Source organism: Macrosteles quadrilineatus, unplaced genomic scaffold (genome assembly GCF_028750875.1).
Source record: "Macrosteles quadrilineatus isolate MER2022 unplaced genomic scaffold, UCM_ALF_1.0 Scaffold_7__1_contigs__length_78375512, whole genome shotgun sequence".
In the NCBI taxonomy this organism is placed as follows: Eukaryota; Metazoa; Arthropoda; class Insecta; order Hemiptera; family Cicadellidae; genus Macrosteles; species Macrosteles quadrilineatus.
In genome coordinates, this window is record NW_026542600.1 from 39,958,544 (window position 1) to 39,981,866 (window position 23,323).

The 23,323-nt window shown below is 34.2% G+C and overlaps 1 protein-coding gene and 1 non-coding gene across 5 annotated transcripts in view; one reads left to right on the forward strand and one right to left on the reverse strand.

Moving 5' to 3' along the window:
- Positions 1-23,323, forward strand: part of LOC128997928 (ATP-dependent DNA/RNA helicase DHX36-like) — an 88,784-nt gene that overhangs the window by 28,154 nt on the left and 37,307 nt on the right. For all 4 annotated transcript variants that reach the window (XM_054423762.1, XM_054423765.1, XM_054423764.1 and 1 more), the window contains exons 10-19: positions 486-611; positions 2,746-2,927; positions 4,904-5,073; positions 6,376-6,500; positions 12,649-12,783; positions 13,864-14,052; positions 16,180-16,299; positions 17,237-17,394; positions 18,875-18,989; positions 22,328-22,569. In XM_054423762.1, coding sequence (XP_054279737.1) covers positions 486-611; positions 2,746-2,927; positions 4,904-5,073; positions 6,376-6,500; positions 12,649-12,783; positions 13,864-14,052; positions 16,180-16,299; positions 17,237-17,394; positions 18,875-18,989; positions 22,328-22,569 — 1,562 coding nt within the window. The remainder of the gene's footprint in view (positions 1-485; positions 612-2,745; positions 2,928-4,903; positions 5,074-6,375; positions 6,501-12,648; positions 12,784-13,863; positions 14,053-16,179; positions 16,300-17,236; positions 17,395-18,874; positions 18,990-22,327; positions 22,570-23,323) is intronic.
- On the reverse strand, positions 8,319-8,438 carry LOC128999190 (U5 spliceosomal RNA). The gene has a single exon (XR_008491248.1). It is a non-coding gene; the product is annotated as a U5 spliceosomal RNA (small nuclear RNA).

Here is a 23,323-nt window from a genome sequence, read left to right on the forward strand (position 1 = left end):
GCTGGTAATAAGCTGTGTAAAGAAGTAAGATAGGCTTATTTGAGCTGCAAGTTTTGTTGAAATTTTTAATTTTAAACCTGAAAATGTGGAATTCTACTTAAATTTTATGTTGATGGGACGCTGGACACCCTAAATACTACAAAGATACAAGTATCCAGTATAGATGGCCCTTGACAGGTAAAGTCCATAAAATTAGATTAAAACACAAAACCTGGAACTTGAATAATGTTATTGATGTTTTTCTTTTAGGTACCTTACATGTTTCATTATTCACCGGACGTATTTTAAGTACAAATCATTGAAACAGAAACAATAAAAACAAGTGGTAGTCATCTTTCTAAAAGACCCATCGTTGAAAACTTAGAAACACTGATAAACACTAGATAGGAACAGTTGCAATACTTTGTAAATCCAATACAAACATATTTCTTGCAACAATAACATAGCATTGCACTCTTTGGGTTAATTCAATGTGCATCTTCCAGATGGATCTCGATGCAAGAGAAGAGTTTGACAGCCTTCTAGAAGAAGCACTGAGCAGCGGAACTAAAGATGTGTTCAAATGTTTGGTCAACTATATCAATGACCATAACATACCAGTAGATTACCAGGTAGGCTTAATGGTTTTTTTACTAAGAAAATTTTTCCGCCTTTTGGAATGATCTATTCCCGCTCTAGAGCGTAAATGAGCTATTTTGCGTACTGTTTGGGAAACTTTATGCGTTTTTTGTTGACTTTAGTGCGGCTTTTTTTTTAAATCAATCAAATGACAAGTTCTGTGTAATTTTTTAATCATTCGTATTATTAACTGTTTTATGCTGTTGTATTTATTTGTTTTGCTGTCGCTTGTTATACCTGTATTAAATGTTGACGGATGCCATGCAATTTTATATTTGTTTCACGGCAATAAAGATATTATTATTATTATTATTATTTTGATACAATCGATTGAAAATCAATGTTTTTTAAACTGTCAAGTTTGGGATTATCGACGCGCATGCTGAATGTATTAAAAAACTACTACAACAACACCAGTTCGAGTGTGTGGTGTGAAGGAGGTGTAACTGACAGTTTCGAAACTAACACAGGTCTGAGGCAAGGCTGCATTCTCTCACCGACTTTATTCAGTTTATTTATCAATGACCTGCCGGAGGCGGTAGGAGGTGGATGCCATTTTGGTGGATCGAAAATAAATATGTTGCTTTACGCTGATGACATTATTCTTCTGTCTCCAACTAGTACCGGGCTGCAGCACATGATAAAAAATTTAGAAACCTACTGTGGGACATGGAATTTAACTGTAAATTTAAAAAAATCAAAGATTATTGTTTTTAGCAATGGTGGGAAATTGAAGACGAGCGACAAATGGTGGTATATGAGTAAACTTATTGAGGTGGTAAATGAGTACAAATATTTAGGAATCACGTTCACAAGTTCCCTTTCATGGAGTAATCATTTCAAAGAAAAAGCCAGAATAGGTCAATTTGCTGTTAATTCAGTCTGGAGTGCTTTATTTAAAAACCCAAAAGTACCGTTATGTTCTAAAATGTGTTGTTTCGAAGCGGTAGTGCGAGCTACAATCTGCTACGGAGCTCAGGTGTGGGGATGTATAGAAAGCGATCAAATAGAATCTGTTCAAAAAATATTTCTCAAAAAATTATTCTCTTTACCTTTTAACACACCAAATTATGCATTATATTTGGAAACATGCTGTGAAAAGTTATACTTTTATACTTTGAATGTAAACCTAAATTATTTATTGAAATATTTAACGTTACCAGCGGGGAGATTGCCCAAAATTTTAGCTAAACAAATTATTTCAAGGAATGTATTTTGGAGTAAAGAATGGAAGCTTCTGGGACAACAATTTAATATAAATATTAATTTTCAAAATGATGATTTAGCGGAGCTTAGCGAACAGTTGAGGTCGGTAGCGGAGGGGCTACGTTGTAGGTGGAGGGGGGAGTGTGTTGGTCGAGCGCGCACCTCCGTCCACCACAGCCAGTTACTCACGCTCGACCTTGAACTTGGAGATAAGAGTCCCCTCAAACTCAACAATACTCGTACCATTTCGTGGATTCTTAAAGCAAGATTAGAGCTTATCAACCTGAAGCCTTGGCTCGATCAAAATTATAGATGTTCTTTATGTAACCTAAATGAAAATGAAACAGTCTATCATTTTATTGCACTTTGTCCGATTTTAAAACACATAAGACATTTGTGGCTGGGAAAACTTTTTTTAAACGAAATAGAATATCATCAATTTATAAATGGGAGGAATTGGCGAGCTTTAGCTAGTTATCTAGAAAACGCTTGGAAGTATAGATGGGAGATAGTGACAGAATTTAACTTTTGAACCTAAATAATTGTATATGAAACTCGTCTACAGATAAGTTAGGATCAGTATGTTTTTGTTTTTTATCACTTATGTAATAATATTTCGTTCTCTCTTATATCTTTTCTCTTATGTCTTTATTTCAGAAATATTAATAAATCTTTTTAATGCTCAATAGGCCTACTATTCTAATCTTAAGTAATGGAACAACTCTAGTGCCAACAAAACAGACGGTTATTAACCATTGTTTTTATGTGTCTGTGTAAAAATGTATTTATGTTCTAAATTGTACAATAAAGCACATTTTCATTTCATTTCATTTTATTTCCATGCAGTGGTAGAAAAAGTAGATTTTTATAACTTTCAGCTAACAAAATCAGATGTAAAGCCATTGTACATTTTATTTACAGCACCCACAATGTGGTCGAACAGCTTTGATGGCGGCTGCCATTCATAGTGATGTTGACACTGTTAACTACCTGATCCAACATAAACCTGATTTAACCATCGTAAGTGCTGAGGGCAAGACTGCCCAAACCTACGCTGAGGAGGTCGGTGATTATTCCATCCTGGGCTTGTTAGACTTGTACTTGTGAGTATTTTGTTCCAGTTTGCTTTAATTACCCTCTACTTAAAAGATTGATCAAATGTTTGTTCACAACTTTCATAATTTATTACTAGGGTAATGATGCAATTAAAATCGTATTAATACTTTATCATGGCAATAGGCCTAATAATTTTATGGTAGCTATTAAATTTATGTTTATTTAGCGACTTGATTCATTTCATAAGTGGGAAGAATTTACCGCCTATTTATGTAATTCTATTACAGTAACAGTTTAGTTTAATGTTAAACCAGTTACTAATCTTCAGTGTATTCATTACTTAAAATATGTGTATTTTAATTGACTTTCAATTGACACATCTACAAGCATTATTGTTTGCATATTTGTTATGATTGTTATGTACTTGGTCCCAAATAATTTCATTGTATTTTTGTACCTTTATTTACATGCTTAGGTTTAAATACGTTTTTTTTGTTTCATATATACAGGGTTAGTAAAAAGTGTGGAGACCCCCTGTTATTTTTTTAACGGCCCATACTAGAAAAAATAAACTCGGCACACCTTTATGGCATGTTATGAAGTACTTTTTGGGCATAACCGTCACTTGGTGTACATCTCCAAAATGGGGGATTTTGGGGAAAACTAAAAAATTTCAAATACAAAGACCTATCGAGTAACCCCTCATTTTGAAGTTCCTGGTAAAATAAAACCAAAAACGCAAACTAGAGGTCTTTATCTCAATCTAGTAAAAAATGGCAGCCAATTGAAATTCTCAGAAGTTGAATTTAACTTGCAGCTTTCCAAGTCTGGAAACCCCCTTGTAAATTTTGTAGCGGATCACACTAGGAAAACTAAACTCTACACACCTTTTTGGCATGTTATGAAGTACTTTTTAAGCCTAATACCCACTTGCTTACTAAACCCAAAATGGGGGATTTTGGGGGAAACTCAAAAGTTTTAAATGATAAGCTCCATCAAGTGACCCCTCATTTTTAAGGTCCTGGTAAAAGAAAACTAACAACGCAAACTAGAGGTTTCTATCTCAATCCAGTAAAAAATGGAAGCTGATTGAAATCTTTAGAAATCGGAAATAACTTGCAATTTTATATTCAATTGGCTGCCATATTTTACTGTGTTAAGATAGAGACCTATAGTTTGCGTTGTTAGTTTTATTTTATTATGACCTTCAAAATGAGGGGTCACTCGATGGGGCTTATCATTTAAAATTTTTGAGTTTCCCCCTAAATCCCCCATTTTGGGTTTGGGAACTTATGAGAATTTCAATTGGCTCCCATTTTGTACTGAACTGAGATAGAGACCTCTAGTTTGCGTTGTTGGTTTTCCTTTACCAGGACCTTCAAAATGAGAGGTCACTCGATGGGTCTTTGTATTTGAAATTTTTTAGTGTCCCCCAAAATCCCCCATTTTGGGGATTAACACCAAGTGGTGGTTATGCCCAAAAAGTACTTCATAACATGCCATAATGGTGTGCCGAGTTTAGTTTTTCTAGTATGGGCCGTTAAAAAAATAACAGGGGGTCTCCACACTTTTTACTAACCCTGTATATTTATTGTGGATACTTTATGCAAAGTCTTATGAACCAGAAATATAATAGTGACTTTGCTGTTTTTTAATGGTTTGTAACTCAAGCAATGTAAATAGATTCAAGATTCAAATTCACTTTATTCAATATACATTATTTTTACATGAATGGCAACAAGACTAAAACTAAACATGAATTTATACTACCCAGTGCATAATTGCTTAATGCAATCGAAAAGTTTAAGAAAATCACAAAATATTACCTAGTAAAAAATAAAACAAGTCATCAGATAGTTGTGGTCATGCATTCCACGGCCATCATATAATTGCTCTCAATCAATCTAATCCTAAAGTCCACTGAGAAGATGTTCCTAGTTTGCTACCCTCATTAATACCTGGGCACTTAATTAAACTTTACATCAGCTTTCATGGTTTACTTAACGTTGATATTTGGTTTCAGACAATATGAAAATAGAAAAAAAGAGACAACAGCTGCCACTGTTACTTCTGATGTACCATCGCACATTCAACAAATGGTTGACTTGTACGAAAAGTGCCATTTGAAAAAGCCTGTGGATGAAAATTTAATCCTTGCGGTCCTTAGATCAATCCATGCTGATGGACGAGATGGTAATTCATTTTATACAGTTTTATTTTACTTCAGGATCATTATTGAAAGGATTCCGTGAAATTGGCTCCCTTAGGCCTACTCTTTATTGCTAGATATTTATGCCTAGGAATCATCACTTATCATCTTTAATTGTTTATTTTTAATTTCTTTAGTATCGTTTGGTCAACCTGAAACATTTTACCTGTTACCAGATCAAACTTTTTTTATTTAATACGACAAACAATTAAATAAATTGGTTTGAATTTGTTTTGGATAGAAAGAGCAAGCTAAAATCATGAACATCTCTTGCGATCGTGGCAAAATCAGGAATTTGTGACTGCCCAATTTTCAGACACTGTCTGTGATCGAATATTGAGAAGCGCACTTTTATGATATAAATGCTTTGTTTTAAAATTATTTCTGGCCTAAATTAATTTCTCAAGCCAACTGTTGTTCTGGTCCAGCCCAAAATTTTTGGGGACCTACAGATCCGTTCCACAAGTTTCATGCTAACTAAGCTTTATTCTACTGTTTCATTATATAAAATCTTTTTGTCACACTACGGTAGTCAGCTGGTTTCTGTTATCTTTTTGGACCAAAAAGTCAGAAAGTTGCAGAAAAGGACAGTTAAAAGTAGCTGGAGTATGGTAAATTTACCAGTCAGTTCTGCAATATACGCTGAAGCTACCTCCCCTACCACATAATAGACTCACTTTAACAATGCAAATACTGTATCTTGTTAGTTGGAACCACTTGACCACTTCCATTGACAACTGCCATTGTGTGGGCTAGAGTATTGTAATCATTTAACAATTAATTTATCACAGAAGATGCTTTATGATGGATAAAATTGTGAAATTCGACACAAAATAATAGTTGAGTTGAAAGAGGTTAGTTGAAATCTTCTGTCTGTTAGTTAAATCCCAAAACTAGTATGAGTTATTCTATTAGTAAGGTTCTGTTCACAAATTACAGAAAGTAAATAAAAATATGTCTAATAGCACTCTTGAAATGTATATATATTTTACTCTTGTTAACTTACAAGACGGTAAATACTGGTAAATAAGTGATAAACACTTGTTAAAAAATTGCCACACATTAGGAAAAAAGGAGGACAATATATGTCTTGTAAAGAATTGTAACAAAGGAAATGTGATGAATGCTTGGGAAGAGTTGTGTATTTTCAAGTATAATTTTTTGTATGGTTGCTATGTAGGCTAATATAATACTATTGATAAGTTTTAGAAATGATATAAGTATTCTTTATCCTGAACACATGCAAATTTCATTTATTTGGTACCATTATAATAAATTGTTTTCAGGTGCAGTCCTCGTGTTTTTGCCAGGGTTTGATCAGATCATGCGGGTCAGAGACAAAATCATGGAAAACACCTCCATGTTTGAATCAAAGCCTTTGATACTCCATCTTCTGCATTCGAGAATGACGGTACAAAATTATCATTATTAGTATAACCTATTTTGTGGTAGAAATCAAGGCTTAATGCCACTTAACAGCTGACCATACATACCATCATGTTTGATAGCGGTTACTATCTTAAATCATTTTGAATTTTTATATCATGAGTCATATAAACCAATAGATGGTAGTCAAATTATTTATTCATTCTCTAATCATTGATGTCAACCAAGCCTTAAAGAGTTATTCAATGAATGAATGAATATATTGTAATTTATTCCAAAAAACATTGGTTACAGAATTTAGCTAACTTCAACAGAGGAAGATAGAGTTTACATTTTTCTACCCTAAAAATGCATTTTTTGTTTTAAATAGCGCCAAATTATAACAAATAAAAATAGGAACTAGCAGACATGGGCAGTGCTACCTGTGTCCGCTAAGTTGCTGTCATATAGAAGGGAAGTTATTGTTCTTATGGAATATCAATATAAAAATATTTTATTTAAAAAGGGAAATAAGAAGTTACTATTAATACTAAGAGAAGTTGATGTTATTTCCATGAATCCAGTGCTGTTGATGCTCTTGCTTTAACAGATTATCGTGGTGGCCAGTTAGTAAACCAAATTAAAGTATCTCTTAAATTATTATTAGCATTACTATCAGTGAAGTAAAAAGATCAATAAAAAAGTCTTACACATGTTATTTAAAATTAAAATTGCAAACCATTTGAGCTCTTATTTCTATGTAGGTAGTCTATTTCTACATTGATCGTTATAGAGTTAATGGTTATGTTAACAGTTTTATTTTAAGGAGTTTTTTTTTTTTTACTTTCTCCCCCTATACCATAGTATATGGAGAAAGTATTGTTTTCGTCAAAATTTTCGAGTTTGAGTTTTGAGTGGATATATTCGTTTTGGGTCCCCCTGGACCCAAAAAAGTGGTTTTCGAAGTGATGTCTGTGTGTGTGTGTGTGTGTGTGTCTGTGTGTCTGGATGTGTACAGAGCTAGAGACCACACCTGTGGTCCGATTTCGATGAAATTTGGTATGTAGGTTCTAATCCATGGTATCTCCAGGCGTTTTTTTCATTTTTTTGAAATTTTTATTTTTAATGGGGATTTTCCCATAAAAACCCATAAAAAACCGGAAAAATCGGATTTTCTCAAAAATGGCCCGAACGATTTTGAAAAAAATTTAGTATGTTGTAGCCCTTTAAATTATGAATAAAATGGTACAAATTCCATATCTGTAAAAATTACGGTTCAAAAGTTATGGTCAAATATGTTATTTTCCCATAAAAACTCCATAAAATAACGAAAAATTGGATTTTAGAAAAATCCTGTTTTGATTTAACATAGTATATTATAGTCCTTGCATTTTTGATATTTTTTTTTAATTTTTTAGAAATTTTTATTTTTAATGGGAATTTTCCCATAAAACCCCATAAAATAACGGAAAAATATGATTTTTCCAAAAATGGCTCGAACGATTTTGATAAACATTTAGTATGTTATAGTCCTTTATATTCTGAACAAAATGGTACAAATCCCATTTCTTTAAAAATTACGGTTCAAAAGTTATTGTAATTACCTATGTCATTTTCCCATAAAACCCCCATAAAATAACAGAAAAATCGGATTTTCCCAAAAATGACTCGAACGATTTTGATAAAAATTTAGCATGTAATAGTCCTATAAATTCTGAACAAAATTGTACAAATCCCATTTGCGTATATTTACTCTCACCACTTACACATGATAAAGGTTGTTGACAAACTTATGGGAGAAAGTATGTGTCAGAATGCTGATACCGTTTATTTAAAGAGGGCCAGTTTTTTTTTTAAGTGGCCAAATCCCATAAGGATCGGGCGCTAATTAAAAATTTGCTTATAGACTCATCGTGTGTTCCCCTCCACGGAATTCATTAGAAAAAGGCAAAAGATTTAATAGTTTTGAAGGGAAACCACCTTTGCCTAATTGAATAGTAGGCCTAGTTGAAGTTTATTTTTACTGCCTTTTTTCTGTTACTATTCATTAGCAAAAGCATTATCTGTAGATTTGATAAATAAAAAGATATGGCATTTGCCAGGAATTAGTGAGGAAATTGACAGGAAAGCAGGCTTACCTTTAAGCAAGTCCATAGAGACACATAAAATATACAACACAAAAGTAGAAAGTTTTGACTAAAGTCACTGGAGAAATGACAAAACTTCCTACTTTTGTGTTGTATATTTTATGTGTCTCTATGGACTTGTTTAAAGGTAAGCCTGCTTTCCTGTCAATTTCCTTAATAATGTCTGTAAATTTGCTGTGTCTCAAGAAGAAGAAAACTAAAATCCTCAAATTTAACTTAAGTTCATGTACCCACAACACACCTGCAGAGGTTAGGTTTCTAGGTATAGTTCTAAAACCTTACATTAAATGGAAAAATTATGTTTTCAATGAATTCAAAAGAGTGTCTAAAGGTATTTTTATGATTAGATGTCTTAGGTTCATTACTGATTTTAATGTTTTGATGTTAATATACTTTGCTTACATTCAGAGTCACCAATCGTATGAAATTGTTGTGGGATGTGACAGCAGTGTTAACAAGTTACTGATTTGCAGAAGAGAGTTTTAAGAGTCATATGAAAAGTAAAAAGAAAAACTCACTGTATAGTGTTTACCTCTGTTTTGAAAACTTGGTGTGCTAACTGTACAATCATTATCTGGATCATAATCTGGGTTTTACCACAGAAAACATACTACTATAACCCAGAATGGTAAAAAGCGTTAAGTAATTTGAGCATAGCAACGCTGGGGGCGCTGCCTACGAATTGACAGGCAAAGCTCTCTCAAAGTACTTTACGCTTTTTACCATGCAGTTAGCATTCTGGGTTATAGTAGTATGTTTTCTGTGGTTTTACTGGATTCTGTGATAAACATTAAAGACTAGGGGTGTGCGATGCATCGAAAATGCATAGAAATTTCTATTTGATTTGATTCGATGCATCGAATCGCGATTTGATTCAGCATGCATCGAAATCACGATGCATCGATTTGGCCTCGATGCATCGAAAAAGAAAAGACCGATTAGGTAACTCCCGATGCAACGATTACGTCCCGATGCATATTTAAAACTAATTTAGGACTCCAAAATGAGTTTTAGATAGGGAAGTGTCAATTATCGCTACCACCGATACTCGGACATTGCCGATACTAGGAATATCGGTATCAAGAATCGATTGCCAAACGTCGATTTCGCCTGATTCCGCCGATACCGATACCCGACAGGGATGGATAGATATTTTATTTTAACATTTATTTATTTGATATCTATTAGTTTTGTAATCACGCTAACAACTTTAGTAACCAACTTAGCACACTATTTAGTTCAAAACAGCTAAAGTTTAGCTTCAGCTGTTCTCTCTGCAGGCAGATGATATTGCACAACACAATACAATCTACATTTCAAGATGTCAGACAGTCAGAATTCAGTCTCAGACAACCGGCGCGCGATTGTCCTCAACACGAAATTATACTTAAAAATGTCTGTATCAATAAGTCAGACCTTTAAATGTATTATTTTTATTTTTAGAACAAAATAAATAAGCTAAACTTGTCTAAATGTTCAGTTTGATCCCTGCATTACGCATCATTAGAAAAATTTGATTCAATTACAACATCGTCGAAGTCAGAGGGTTAGGCTTGCACTTGCCTATTGCACCAAAAAGTAGATCCATATTATATCTGTACTATCTACCTAGTTTAAGAGTTTAAGTGAAGTTTTAAGTGCTACTATAACATAAGTATTGATTGAAAAACACCATACGCATAGTCCATGTCGATTTTGTAATATTATAATGAATGGCAAATGTTGACTATCTAAGATAAATCAAAGTATGTAACAAGAGTTCTCATTGGTCGAGAGGCCACGCTGCACTGTCATGTCAGCCAATCGACGTTCGTGTTTCAATGGAGCAAGTGACGATTGCTTTGATGTTGTTATTTGTGTGTGAGTATATTATTGTGGGAAGGGTTTAGATAAGATACATTGATAAATATCAAGAACCGTTATGTAGGACGTGTTTGTTTATAAAGAGTATAAAATTAGGTTAAAGTTTAAAACTGTGTGATTTTCTTTTGTCTTACAAAGACCTAGATTTGACGTTCAATTATGTCTGTTAACTAAATCTTGACATATGGCTTTATATATTTTAATAAAACATCAATTTTTCCGATTATATATCAATATGAATATTTTGGCTCAAAACATCAATTGTTCCAATCGATCGTTGTAGCATAGACTAACCAACACAAGGGAGTAGGCTATGTTTTATCTATGGTTGTAGTTACGTGTTGTACCTGGCTGGTTCACTGTGAATCCACTCTGCCCAGCCTTGTTCTTGGTATCATCAGGAACATAAACACATTTGTTACTAATTAAAACTATGGAATGTTTGTTAAAAGCACCCAAAGAAACACATTTTGCTGTACAGTGCACACGATTCTTTTACACTGTAGGCTGTTATTTTTTTAGAAAAAAATGTCGCATAGTTGCACATTAACTTATTGAAATTAATTGTATCAAACGTGCAGTCTTTTCTCTTTTATCAAGGAGATTTAAGTCCCAAACAAAACATAATCTTTCTTTTCTTGAAGGCTAAATTAAAAGATATCTTTACATATAAAAGTAAAGAAATAAAAAACAACTGACAAATGGCTGATAAAATTCTGATAAGCCCATTTATAAATTAGAGTAAAGTTTATCAGATCTATACTTTAGTCATTGAATTTAAACATTTATTTTAAAATTAACACTCAGAAACTTTTGTTTAGTAGAATTATGCAAGCGACTGAGGGTGAGGGAGGGCATGTGAACCAGACTTTACAAAGGGCAAGTCTGCCATTCTGACAAACTTTCTCTTTTCATACCCCTTGTCATGTTAATGTTAGACAGGGGAGGGGGTGCTTCACTTCACACTAAACACCCGCAGTTCGCCATCCCAGTAGAGTTGAGTTGTTGTGGTAGTGACGTAATTCTGTCGTCTGCTCTTCACAGCTCACTCATCAGCGGCTTACGTAAAATTACAATTGATACCTCATTTTTGTTGATAGTCATTAAAAAAATTTTGGCCTCCTCACCCTGTTCAAGGGAAAAAGTTAAGAAATAAAATGTTTGTAAAATATGGTTTGTTTTATTATTCTGTATTGAAAAGATATTGTAATTTATTAATAAGTTTTCAGCTAGACTTAGTGACTTATTTTCATAGTTTAACAAATGTTGAAGATATAAATAGTGAGAAAATGACATTATATATTATTTAAGTTCTAATTAATAACTATTATCTTTTTGGTAGGCCTCACTGATCTCTTTGAACTTTTTAGTTTACACACACTTTTTATTAATTTCAATCTTTAATTTCAGATCTATTTATTCATAACATGCAATAATGTATCAAATAGACAGTAAACACTGATTATCAACTTTTTTGGTCCGTGCTGATTTAAGAATGTACCAGAAGTATTGAAAGACAATCAATATAAATGTGAAAATTAAGTAACAATAGGCCTACTACATCATAAAATAAACACTATTTTATTTAATACAGGTCAATAATAATAAACTTAATGATAGCTTTAACGATATATAGGCTTATTCTAATTGTTAGTGAAGGGTGAATTTCCTTAGGCCAACCATAAAATTAGCAGTGTCCATTAATGAGGTTAGGTCAGCAACTATCCTCTTGTTCATAATTTTATTTAGTACATTTTTTACTTTAACTTTTTTAAGGTAAAGGATCCATTACAGAAACACAAGTTGTATTTAATTTTTAAAGAAAATCATGCCTGCTGCATCGAATTGAATCGCATCGATTCAAATCGAAATTCTTTGAATCGCATCGATGCATCGAATCGAAAAAAATATGCTGCATCGCACACCCCTATTAAAGACAATCTTAATAATATCCCTGATAACAATTCAGTGCATTCATATTTTACCAGGCAGGGAATTTTTTCAGAATTCACCAATGCCAGACTACCATTAAATCAACTTTTGAATTAGGTGAGAAAATCTTTAACTTGCTGCCACATAATGTAAAATTTTGTGCATCTGTCTGCAACTGTCGTGCTCGCAAGATAAAACACCACTTACCGGGCTAGTAAAGTAATATACTATTAAGGTAAATTTATTTTGCAGTCCGTGAATCAGAAGAGTGTGTTTGGCCCCCCACCTCCTGGTCATAGGAAAGTCATCCTGTCTACTAATATTGCAGAGACCAGTGTCACAATAAACGATGTTGTATTTGTGATTGACTGCGGAAAAATCAAAGAGGTAAGAAAGCTTTGTTGGGATTTTATGGGGTAAAAATTGGGTTTTCCCATTTTGACCCTCCAACATAAATTAATACCACGATTTCTTTCCTAACAATAAAAACAAAATTAGTAAACTGAAGCAAAATTTTAATGGTTACTGGGCAAATTACAAAAAATTGTATATTTAAAATTCCTATAGTATACTTATGGAGATTAAGGAAGCTGTTGTAATTTTTTTGTTATGGTTATATTTTAATCAAATTCTGTTGGGGAAAATCAAAGTAATTGTTAAACCTAATGGTATTTAAATAGGGAATAAATGTGACATGACTAAGAATTTTATTAGGCAAATAGAAATTCGCTAAGTCTGCCCTCTCAAGGTTTTGCTGTGGCAGGGGTATTTCGAAATCTAATTTCGGACATCTAGTTTTCAATCTTGAATTTGACATATTTAGTAACTAATTTTTGTATACAAATTACTATTTTTTTGCTGGAATAAGTTGGTTTTTTTAAAAGCTTGTCCAAAACTACTATTGTCATGATAAAATATCAATGGGATTATAATTGGGATTATTGCCATAGTAATAAATTATTATAGTCGTAAACTAACTCCTGACAAATATTTTATGTGCTCCTAACAAAAAAAAAAAAAAATTGTACAAAATGTTTGTGTGCAAGACATCAGTTTTATAAATAAACTGATAGGTACCAACTGTTCATGTAAATTCTCGGTTTTTTTATATAAACTACTAAAACCAACAACTGACATTTACATCCAACCCATCCCTATTTATTTGATAAAATGATGCTGGATCAAAACTTCAATGAGAGGTTAAATACTTAAACACCATCGTTTGAGCCTAGTTATTCCTTGCAGAGTATCCTACCGATTTTGACGGAGCAAAGCTCAGTCCCCAAGTACTATTATTCAAACTAAGCATTTCAATATTTTAGTAAACAAATGTTTCGTACAGAAATAGCAAATATTCTCAAAGATTCCATGAGCAAAATGTTACACCTTCTGGAAATTAGTTAGAGAATTAAACATTTTTAGTTTATTTAAGGCTACCCTCCATTGACTGTGTTTTGTATGTTTCAGCGAGGTGTAGACACAGTCAGTGGAGCTTATACCCTGGATTGTGATTGGATCAGCCAGACTTGCGCTGAACAGCGGAAAGGTAGAGCTGGTAGAACCTCTGAAGGGATATGCTTCAGACTGTACACCAAAAAGAGATATCAGTCCATGAACGTCAACAAAATTCCAGAAATTCTGAGAGAGCCTCTAACAGTAAGTTTAACCTTGATTGTTTTTTCTTAACGCACTGATAGTCTTTGCTTTAAACATGCAAGGATGAGAATTGTTCGTATACAGGGAATAAATATGACTGTTTTAAGAAAGTCTGCTTAAAAAAATGTACCTAATTTTAAAACCTCATAGTTCATTTGACAAAATTAAAATGGAAACATAAAAGAGAGATATTGATCAACATCCCAAGGTCGTGTCTGCTCCTGCTGTGTGCTATGTCACAAAAGCTCGGCTAATAACGACATATAGCTTAGTCTCTAATTGAATGATTAGTAACCAATTGGGTGATGGAAACTGTGTGATTACTGTTGTGTTACTGTGTGATTAGTAACCATGGTAATTTGTTGAATGTGTGGATGAAGGAAAACTCCAGAAAGAATAAAAGAACAAAGTTGTTATTTTTATACCATTTTTACAAGTGCTGTTATTATCTGTATGTATGATTTTATACATCTTAAATTTCTTTATACATGATTTTATATTTCTTTATGAGTTATGTAGTGTTTTATTGTTTTACAAATTAATGGTTTTGAACTACGGGAACATCAATTTATAATTATTGACGTGCTTCTCTTCTGAAACACTACTGGGAGCGTAATAGGGGCCAATAACCTAAAATATTATGAGTTTGTTCTATTTTGTTGAAGCAAAAAAATTCAAATCATGTTATTAACGTTTATTAACTAACGATAAACTATCCGAATCTGAACCTTCCAATATACCTTAAGATCCGAATCGAGCCTTAACTATCCAACCCGAATCCGATCCGAACTCAAATGTTAATATTTGCACACCTCTAGTATATAATAATTGACAATCATTTATTTGGCAAAATTATAGTGTAGATCAAAGAGAAATTGATTTTTGTTTTACAGTAGAACCCCTGTTAACCAGATTCGGGTTAACCGAAACCCGGGTTAACCGAAATGGTGCTATAAAATAATATAGGACTGTAAAATGCTTTAATAACTTCAGTTGTCTGGTTTTAATATTTTCTATCTCATTGTAACATTTGTGTAGCTGAAATAAAACACTGAATCATATAGTCATTCTCTTAAATTCATTTTTCCTACTCACTGTGGTGATATATTGGCTATTTAAAATAGCATATGATGGTTAACAAAAAAATTGGTTATCTGAAACGACTCTCCCCCCTTTATTTCGGTTAACCAGGGTTCTACACTTGTTTAGACCTTTCCATATAAATTTATACTGTACAATAATACAGTAGACCCCCTCTTAACCGACCTCGCATCAACCGATAATCGGATTATCCGCCCTTGATCGTAAAATATTACAGTTTGTTTTAACCAACCTTGCTTTGAGAGCAGTTCGGTTTAACCGCCACTTTCTATGAATCTCGGCATTTCCGCTCCCACACTCGGTGATGGGAACCATACGCTTATCTCCACAGGATGTGACCAAGATAAAACATTTTTTGTATTTAGGCCTATCCCAAAAAATATTCCATATTGCCCGTTTGTCATCATTGTTTGTAGCGTGAGCACATCTGATTTGTTATCTGTGCGGTAAATTTATAAAATCGTAAAGTGTGTTACGAATTTTATAACTGATTATCTTTTTGCTAGAGTAAACAAACCTCAAAGACTTCAAGGTCAAGATAGTTTTTGTGACTCGAGCCTCCAGTGAGAGGCTATAAATAAACAGCCTGTCTCGTAACAAAATGGTTGCTAGTATTTTTAATTTCGAAAAAATGTTCTGTATTGTATTACAATAGATTTGACAAGCATAAATTAATATTACAGTACTAAAGTTATCAAAATAAGAAGTTTTATTGACCCTTGCCTACAACTATAATTTATTCCACTGAAAGTATTTGACATAACTGTGTTTTGTGTTTTTTTGTGACTTTTCTATCAATACAAAAAATGAGATAAATGTAGTTTATTTTATAAATAGTGCAAGTACAACTTCAAAATATTGAATATACAATTCCAAATGAACAGCAAATAATTATATTATGTTTTTAGGAATTGCCCGTTTTAACCAACCTTTTGAGTTATCCAACCTAGGTCTGGCCCCATTAGGGTCGGTTAAGAGGGGTCTACTGTAATGACAATTTATCTTACAATCCTACAATGTTTACAGGAGTTGTGCCTGCAAGCCAAGCAACTGGCACCTACAGGTACATCCATCTCAGAGTTTTTAGGCAAAGCACTTGACCCCCCTAGACCCGATATTGTGACCCAAACCATCAATCTTCTCAAGGTTTGTTTCCTATATTGTACTTTGTTTTAGTCAATTGTTAAAAGAACTTTTTCCATATTCAATATTTTATTCTGAAAATTTTACTGGTTAAACATAACATTTGTTTTACCGTTGGGTAATACACGTACTCGTCTTTGACGAGTTTCCAGCCTTCCAACATTTGGCGCCACTCACAAACCCTTGTGCGGCTCAAAGCATCATCCCCATAAGCCTGATTATGAGAGCAAGGGTCTCCGACTCGGATTAAAGCGTACAAGTTATAGTTAAGACGACACAATGAAAAAAACACTCAATGCAAATATTGACCTACTGTCTTAACGAATGGCCATAGGCGACTGAACCAAAGTACTCCTGGATGGTCTATCAAACCCAACCAGTCCACCCCCCTACACTGCTCTTTTAAGGCTACAGTGAACCAGTCGAAATACTAATTGATTGGAGCCTGTATAATTTAATTATTTAAAAATAATATTCATTAAAAAATATTTGCTATCCAAAAATAATATGAATAATTCATTTTGAATCCAAAACTTTTCACACACCCCTATTGTCCAGATAAAGTATTTGCTAAAATTTGTTACAAAATTTTCTGTTCTAAATTTGAAAATATAACAACTTGGGAGCGTTCTAGTCTAGTGCTTGGAGTGCACTACTTTGATTCTGCAAGCTTAAATTTTAATTTTGTTCATCACTGAATGCTTTTTGCTTTTTGATTATGCAAGTGCCTTAATAAACGTAGCCTAAAGTAATATTTCAAATAGTTTTGGTCTTTCAATCTGAGAGATAAGAGAGAGGTTCTCCATTTCATGCACTTGTAACTAAATTGAATTTTAATAACGATACAAATCATATATCGCATATATCGATACAAATAAAAACATTTTTAGCTCTGAGTCGTCTTTCCTAATGTTGTTTAATTTTTCAACATCGTTTGCAGCAAATGGATGCGCTGAATAATGATGAAGAGCTAACTGAATTAGGACGCTATCTTCTCGACTTGAGCATTGACCCACGTTATGGAAAGATGATTGTCAATGCTATGATACTAAAATGTTTGGACCCTGTTTTGACCATTGTATGCTGTTTATCTAGTGGGTAAGTACAGTGTCTATACTAAATCATTGTATTATGATTTTTCCCCAGAGGGCTAGTTGATTTGCTTGCTAAATGTTGCTTGACAAACTTTTACGTACTGATGACTGAAAAACAAAGTTCAATTATTGTTCTATATATTTTCTTGCAAAAGTTAAAATTTTTTTGAGAAAATTGTGACAGTTACTATTAGTTACTGTATATTGTCATGAATATCAAAACTTGAATTAGTCTATACAATATATTTGCCTTCTGAAAAAAAATTAGAAATATGTGGCTGTAGTATTTCATGTGGAGGTAAACATATTTGAAATCATAATAGCAGAAACCTTTTCTTGACTTGTTGTAGACTAAAAACAATTCAAATAGGACACTATTCTCATAAAATTAGATTTGTTAATCTGTTTAGTTTGATGGTTCACTCTATGTACTAAACTTAGTCACTACACTGGTATAATCAATAATGGTATTAAGTAGAAATTAAATTTAAAATGGACTGCAAAATCATGGCAGTGATATTGTGGGATAGTTTTTTTAGTGCCACTACTAATAATTACCAGTACTCTTAATTTTTACACTGATTTCATAGTCCTTTTCACCTTCTCGAGGCCCATTTGAGCAGGCAAATTTCCTTTTCCTTTTTGGCCTTTTCCATTTTATTTTAATACAAAAAAAACTCCACCTTTGTCAATATTGCATTCTATTATTAGGGTCTAAAGTGATTTTCTTCCACCCAAGCTCAAGTTTACCTCAAGGAAGATGAGGAAGGGTCAAAAAGACACTTTTGGCCCGTGTGGTCTACTATATTTTTTATTTTATATCATACTGTAGGACCACTGTATGCATAATTTTTTTAGATAACTAATAATAAAAGAAACTGTTTGTTTATAATTAAAATTCATATTTGTAGCCACTGAACTGTTGGGTATAATGTGCATTAATTTTGTTTGATGTTTAAGTTTAAAAGTTAGCTCCCAAAATGGGTTTTTTGCTACCTTAAACAAACAGCTGTTACTGTTTGGTGAAAGTTAAATGCAAGATGTATTACGCCACCTACGCAATAATGAGTCCAAATCCAAATGACCAAAATTGTTTAAAATTTCAATTAGTTTAAATATTAATTAAGGAGTATATTGTTGAGTGTGATTATATTGATATGTACGATGATAAAACACTAAGAAATTGTGATAACCAAACCATATGACAATAATAAATATGTGTTAATAGGAACTATTTTAATTGGAAATATCGGCAAACAAAGTTTACTTTACTACAGAGAAAAATGTACAGTTGATGATCTCAACCCCAGGTGTTTTTTTTTTATACTCTAGATATTCCAGTTTACTATAGACAAAAGAGACTATTCTAACTCTGCACACAGGTTTTGAAATCAACTGTACTCACAATATTATGAAACAATTTTTATTTTAAATTGATTAAATGTCAATTAGGCTATGGACAAACAACTCTGTTCTTCTTTCAGGGAGATGTTTAAACTACCAGTTGATCCAGACATTAAAGCCAGAATCAACCAGAAGAGACTTGAGCTGGCTGAAGGTTCATTCAGTGATCACTTGGTCTACCTTAACGCTTACAGAGTAAGTTCTCAAGGTTGTCAGAAATGTATTGGCAGAATTAGAGGTGTGCGGATAGTGAAATTTTAGTTTTGTAAGGCAGACAAACGTTTGGAGGCTTTATTTAATTTCTTGCATACAATTACAGTATACAGGGTGTCTAGTAGTCGGGAAAATCGGGAAAGTCGGGAATTAGTATTGAATTTCAAAATGGTCTTAAAAGTCGGGATTTAGTCTTAAATTTGATTTCAAAGTCGGGAATTTTCATGATTTTGCCGCGATCGTCGTCTTGCGTTTACGTAACCGCGAAAGCCAATGATGATGATGTCTACACGGCCTCGGGAAATGTTCACGATTTTGCCGCAATAGTGGACGACGACGATGACGTTTCCGTGACCGCGGGAGATGACGATGACGTTTCCGTGACCGCGGGAGATGACGATGACGTTTCCGTGACTGCGGGAGACGACGATGATGTCTACACGGCCGCGGGAAATGTTCATGATTTTGCCGTGATCGCGGACGACGACGATAACGTTTCCGTGACCGCGGGAGATGACGATGACGTTTACGTGACCGCGGGAGACGACGATGATTTCTGCTCGGCCGCGGGAAATGTTTATGATTTTGTCGCGATCGCGGGAGATGACGATGACGTTTCCGTGACCGCGGGAGAAGACGATGACGTTTCCGTGACCGCGGGAGACGACGATGACGTTTCCGTGACCGCGGGAGACGACGATGACGTTTCCGTGACCGCGGGAGACGACGATGACGTTTCCGTGACCGCGGGAGACGACGATGATATCTGCTCGGCCGCGGGAAATGTTCATGATTTTGTCGCGATCGTGGACGACGACGATGACGTTTCCGTGACCGCGGGAGATGACGATGACGTTTCCGTGACCGCTGGAGACGACGATGATGTCTACACGGCCGCGGGAAATGTTCATGATTTTGCCGTGATTGCGGACGTCAACGATAACGTTTCCGTGACCGCGGGAGATGATGGTGATGTCTAAACAACCGCGGGAATTGTTCATGATTTTGCCGCGATCGCGGACGATGACGATGACGTTTCTGAGACTGCGGGAGACGACAATGATGTCATTGATGGCTACATGGCCGCGGGAAATGTTCATGATTTTGCCGTGATCGCGGACGACGACCATCACGTTTCTGTAATCGCATGTCTAAACGTACGGTAAGCGGAAGATTTCATGATAAAAAAAAAAAAAATTTGCTAGTTAAAATTTTTTATTGCTGCATTATTTCTATACTTGAAAACACCACATTATCATAATACTACTTTATGACAGAGACAGTGGTTGGTGTAGTATTATTCAGAAAATTTGGTTAAGCCATAAAAATTGGTATCGGTATCAAGAATCGAGAATCGTTACATTTTGGTATCAACAACCACTAATTGTTGAAAAAACTAGTCTTGAAAAATCTGGAATTAGTCTTGAAAAGTCTGGAATTAGTCTTGAATTTTATAATGGAAATAAAATAGACACCCTGAGTATATTCATCCCACTTCAAAGTATTTTGAACTTGAATACCTAAAAATTTGGTCGTGTGTGTATCATTAATAACGTCAGTGTCTTGAGTTGATATTTGTTGTCTATCATAACTGGTTTTCAATCTTAGAAGTTCGGTTTTGGAGCAATTTGGTTTTAAGGCGTTTGCTTTAAAACATGAAATAAACTCTTCAAAAGCAAGATTTATTGAATTTTGTAGATCATTGCAACTATTAGCTTTGAGAATAAGTTCAAAGCATGAAGCAGTAATCGTCAGCATAAAGAATAAGTTTTGGATTTGAGTTTGAAGGAAGATTGACATAAATAAAAAATAAAAAAGGTTCCAGTATAGACCCTTAGAGCACTCCAACCGAGCTTTCTTTCCATTGCGAAAAGTAAATACCCCTGCCACAGCAAACCTGCAGTTTAAGCAAATTTCCATTTGAGTATTTGGATTTTCACTCAAATATCTCCTTAACTATGTCATATTCATTCCCTATTTTAATAACATTAGTTTAACGAGTACTTAGGTTTGTGCATTTCATTTATTGTTGTAAGTAAGGTAAACCTGATGTTAAACCTTTCCTTTATCAAATGCTTAAAAACCCTTGCCTAAATCCATCATTACCAAAAACGTTATTGTTGGAATAGTTATTTATTAGCACTAATTTTCAGAAAAATATTGCTTTTTTTATTTACAAATCTTTTTATGTACCTACTTACAAATTATATTTCACTCTTTACCCTAACATCAAATTTTATTTTGAAAAAGGTGTTTGAGAGATCAACTTATTATATGGCATCGTGGAAAGTTCATGATGTAAAAAAGCTTGGCTAAAAAAAAACTTAAGGCTTTAGCTTTTTCCCAAAAGCTTGGCTCTGCAAACCTCAGACTTGCACTTCTCTAGTGTTTTTCATCCTTTAACTGTATGTGACTCTGTCATACATAACTCCAGCACCTTAATAGTGGCTTGGCGGTCAAAAAGGATAAGTATTTTCTCTTTCTTCAGATTCTTGGCCAGAGGGGATTTGCACAGCACTCAATTCAATTGCCAAGACCTTCAGCTGAAAGACTGTTGCTGTGCTACCCAGGGATGAAGAAATGTTGGTTTTGTTACCGTAAAACCCCAGCCCGATCTCCCATCCTTTCGACTTCCTTCTGTGTACTACACAAGACCTGTCCATCTTGAGATCCCTTTGTCTGTCCGCTATGGCAACTTTGTAGGGGATCTTCAAGTCTTACTCCTTGGTCATAAGGTTTGGCGTTGTTAGTTCCATATCCATAATCAGGAAATCCCTTAGTATGGACAGGTGTCTAGTCCCTCGCTGAGACTTTTACTTGCCTCTGCTTCCCATCGTTCTTTTAACTGGCAGCACGTATCCTGATTTCTTGCCCCAATGGAAGCATGTCTAGGATTGTTTCCAGTGCTGCTGTTGTACAAGATTTCATGTACAACAAACCCCAGTGCACACTTGCCTTTGCACACACATGATCTTATTTTCACAACTAACATCACAGACCAGCTGTTGTAAATGTTTTATTTTCACTAAAATCAGACCTACCAGTTTATGAAGCAAAATTTGAGAGACTGTACTGTATAATAATAGTAATTGGAAATGATTTGAAATGTTTGGAAATAGTTTGTGTAATAAGTGCTACAAAACAATGAACACCCTGCAATGACAAGCATATGGTCATAGCTTGTCCAGGTATTATTAGTTAGGTTCCCTCACGTTGAAGTGTTTAGCAACTGTCCAAGTGGGTTGGGTTAACGTCAGAAATCGAATTAGTAATATTATTTCACTTCTATTTCATTTCTTTTATGTAAAACTTGGTTTTAGGAATGGGAGGAAGCTGCTTCAATTAGAAAAGAATTTAAGTGGTGCCGTGATAATTTTGTGAGTGTGTCGACTATGGAAATGATTCGAGGCAGCAAGAGACAAATTCTTGGACAGCTCAAACTACAGGATCAGAATTATAACCAAAACTCAGGGAATTGGGCTGTGGTAAAAGCGGCCTTAACTGCCGGGACCTATCCTAATGTAGCCAAGGTTGAGCAAAACAAGAAGTGCTTGCGGACACGGTAAGTTAATCCAAATCTTATTAAACATCTGCTAGAAAGGTTCTGTATCTGGTTTTAGTTTAAAATAGAAATCTTAATTGAAAATATTGTTGGCCTAGTCTACTAAGCTTTTTACACTCTAAAATTTTTTTCATTTCTTCCCCTATACATAGCTTACCGGTATAGCCTTTTAATTCTAAACAGAAAAGGACAACTCTTATTGTTGTAAAAATTACTGTTAAAAAGTTATTGCAACATTTGTGATTTTCCCCATAAAATATCGTAATTATTCCCACCGCTTATCAACAGTGGGAGGGCTTGTCTGCTTGTCAAGGGAGGGCTGACGGGGGTGTTGCAAACAAGGAGGGGGGTATTAATCCCCAGTAAATTTGCATTTTTAAAGCCTTTTGTTGATTTTTTAAAGCCATTTTCAACGTCTATAATTGTAACCAAAAACCTCCGACTTTAGCCCCTATAGCCCCTACCCTTTAGAACCGCCACTGCTTACCAATGATAAGGGTTGTTTTGTGTTATATTGCTGATACAGTTTCGCTGATTCCATAACAGTTTCGAGACATCCCATGTACATGGACCAGCTGCAACCAATTTTTCATTGATTATAGCTGCTCCCTGAGTGTGCTGGTGTCTAAATTTGATTTTCTAGCTCAGTTTTTTATACTTTGATTATTGATGTGACTTTAAAGCTACTATATATTAAAGAAAGTTTCCCTTTCAGTTTGGCTTGGTTTAAATAACATTATTATATAACTAACTA